Raw genomic sequence first — 1,112 nt, 5'->3', positions numbered from 1 at the left:
GGCACATAATTTTGCCTTAGTAGCTTCACTGTAGACAGTATGAAACTATAGATATATCAAAATAATATAAGCTAATAAATGAGTATGAAATAGTGTAAAAAATATAAGCCCTTATGTGTTTTTCTGTAAAAAACAGGTTTTGTACCTGGATTCTTATATTTAAATACTTTGCACACTCCTGAAATAAATATTTTTAAACCAAGAGAAAAAAAAAGATAGGCATAACTCAGGAATGCCCCCACTGCCATGCCTCCAAGGATGACCCTGCTGGTGGAGCAGGGTACAAGGATGGGGCTGCCATGAACAGCTGATGGGATCTGGGCCCTAGTGAGCCTGAAGAACCTTGGGTGAGGAGGCAGCCCTGAGTTTTCAAGGATGCAGTGGCCATGGGAAAATGGCTGGTGGCCTTCCTGAGCTTTTGTTTTCTTGTCTATGATGCCACCTGTTATGTAGTGAACCAGTTTCTCTGAGTCTTGCACCTCCCACCTAAGGCAGCTTCCAGGTCCCTTGCTTTTCTTCCCCTCTATTTCCACTCTTCTTGTCCCCCCACAGCATCCCTTCTAGAGCTCTTACCCGATCTTCCATGAAGTTTGGCTGCAGACGTATTTTGGACAGAACAATATGCATGGGCTTGGGGACATGGAGTTTTCCAGAGGCTTGGCTCTGCAGGGCCCCCAGCAGGGTGAGGCTCATCCACAGGAGAGCCAGGACCATCGCTATAGAGTGGCCACTGCTCTTGTAGGTGTTGAAGAAAGAAGAGGAAGCCTGAGAAGCCAGCCCAGGGGAACTATTTATGGACCACCTGGCTGCTGCCCCCATGGGGAGGGATGATTCATCCTTTGCTATGAGCAGTGAGTCAGTTGTGATAAACTCATTTGAAATGCATGGTGAGATGTCTGACCCTTTTTGCCCTCTAGTCAAGATTGTGCAAGGTAGAAAGAAGAGAAGGCAACAAGGAAGAAGAGGAACATTTTGAGAATTTCATGGTATGGCAAGGGTAAGATTCCCTCTATGTTCTCACTGCACCTCTTCTCTTGATCCAGTTGGTCCTGTCTTTGGGTCAGCAGCTCAGGGCCCCAGAAGCTCTGACTCTGACTCTGTGAGCCTAGATG

At 46.7% G+C, this 1,112-nt stretch overlaps 1 protein-coding gene across 1 annotated transcript in view; it reads right to left on the bottom strand.

Annotated features, from left to right (window-relative positions):
* LOC105743592 (neutrophil gelatinase-associated lipocalin-like) overlaps nt 1-714 on the bottom strand; it is a 4,696-nt gene extending 3,982 nt beyond the window's left edge. The window contains exon 1 of the mRNA XM_012516983.1: nt 574-714. Coding sequence (XP_012372437.1) covers nt 574-714 — 141 coding nt within the window. The remainder of the gene's footprint in view (nt 1-573) is intronic.
* Between the last annotated feature and the right edge of the window lie 398 nt (nt 715-1,112).

This window comes from Octodon degus, unplaced genomic scaffold, assembly GCF_000260255.1.
Source record: "Octodon degus isolate 3935 unplaced genomic scaffold, OctDeg1.0 scaffold00138, whole genome shotgun sequence".
Taxonomy (NCBI): domain Eukaryota; kingdom Metazoa; phylum Chordata; class Mammalia; order Rodentia; family Octodontidae; genus Octodon; species Octodon degus.
This window is presented reverse-complemented; position numbering and strand designations above follow the sequence as displayed.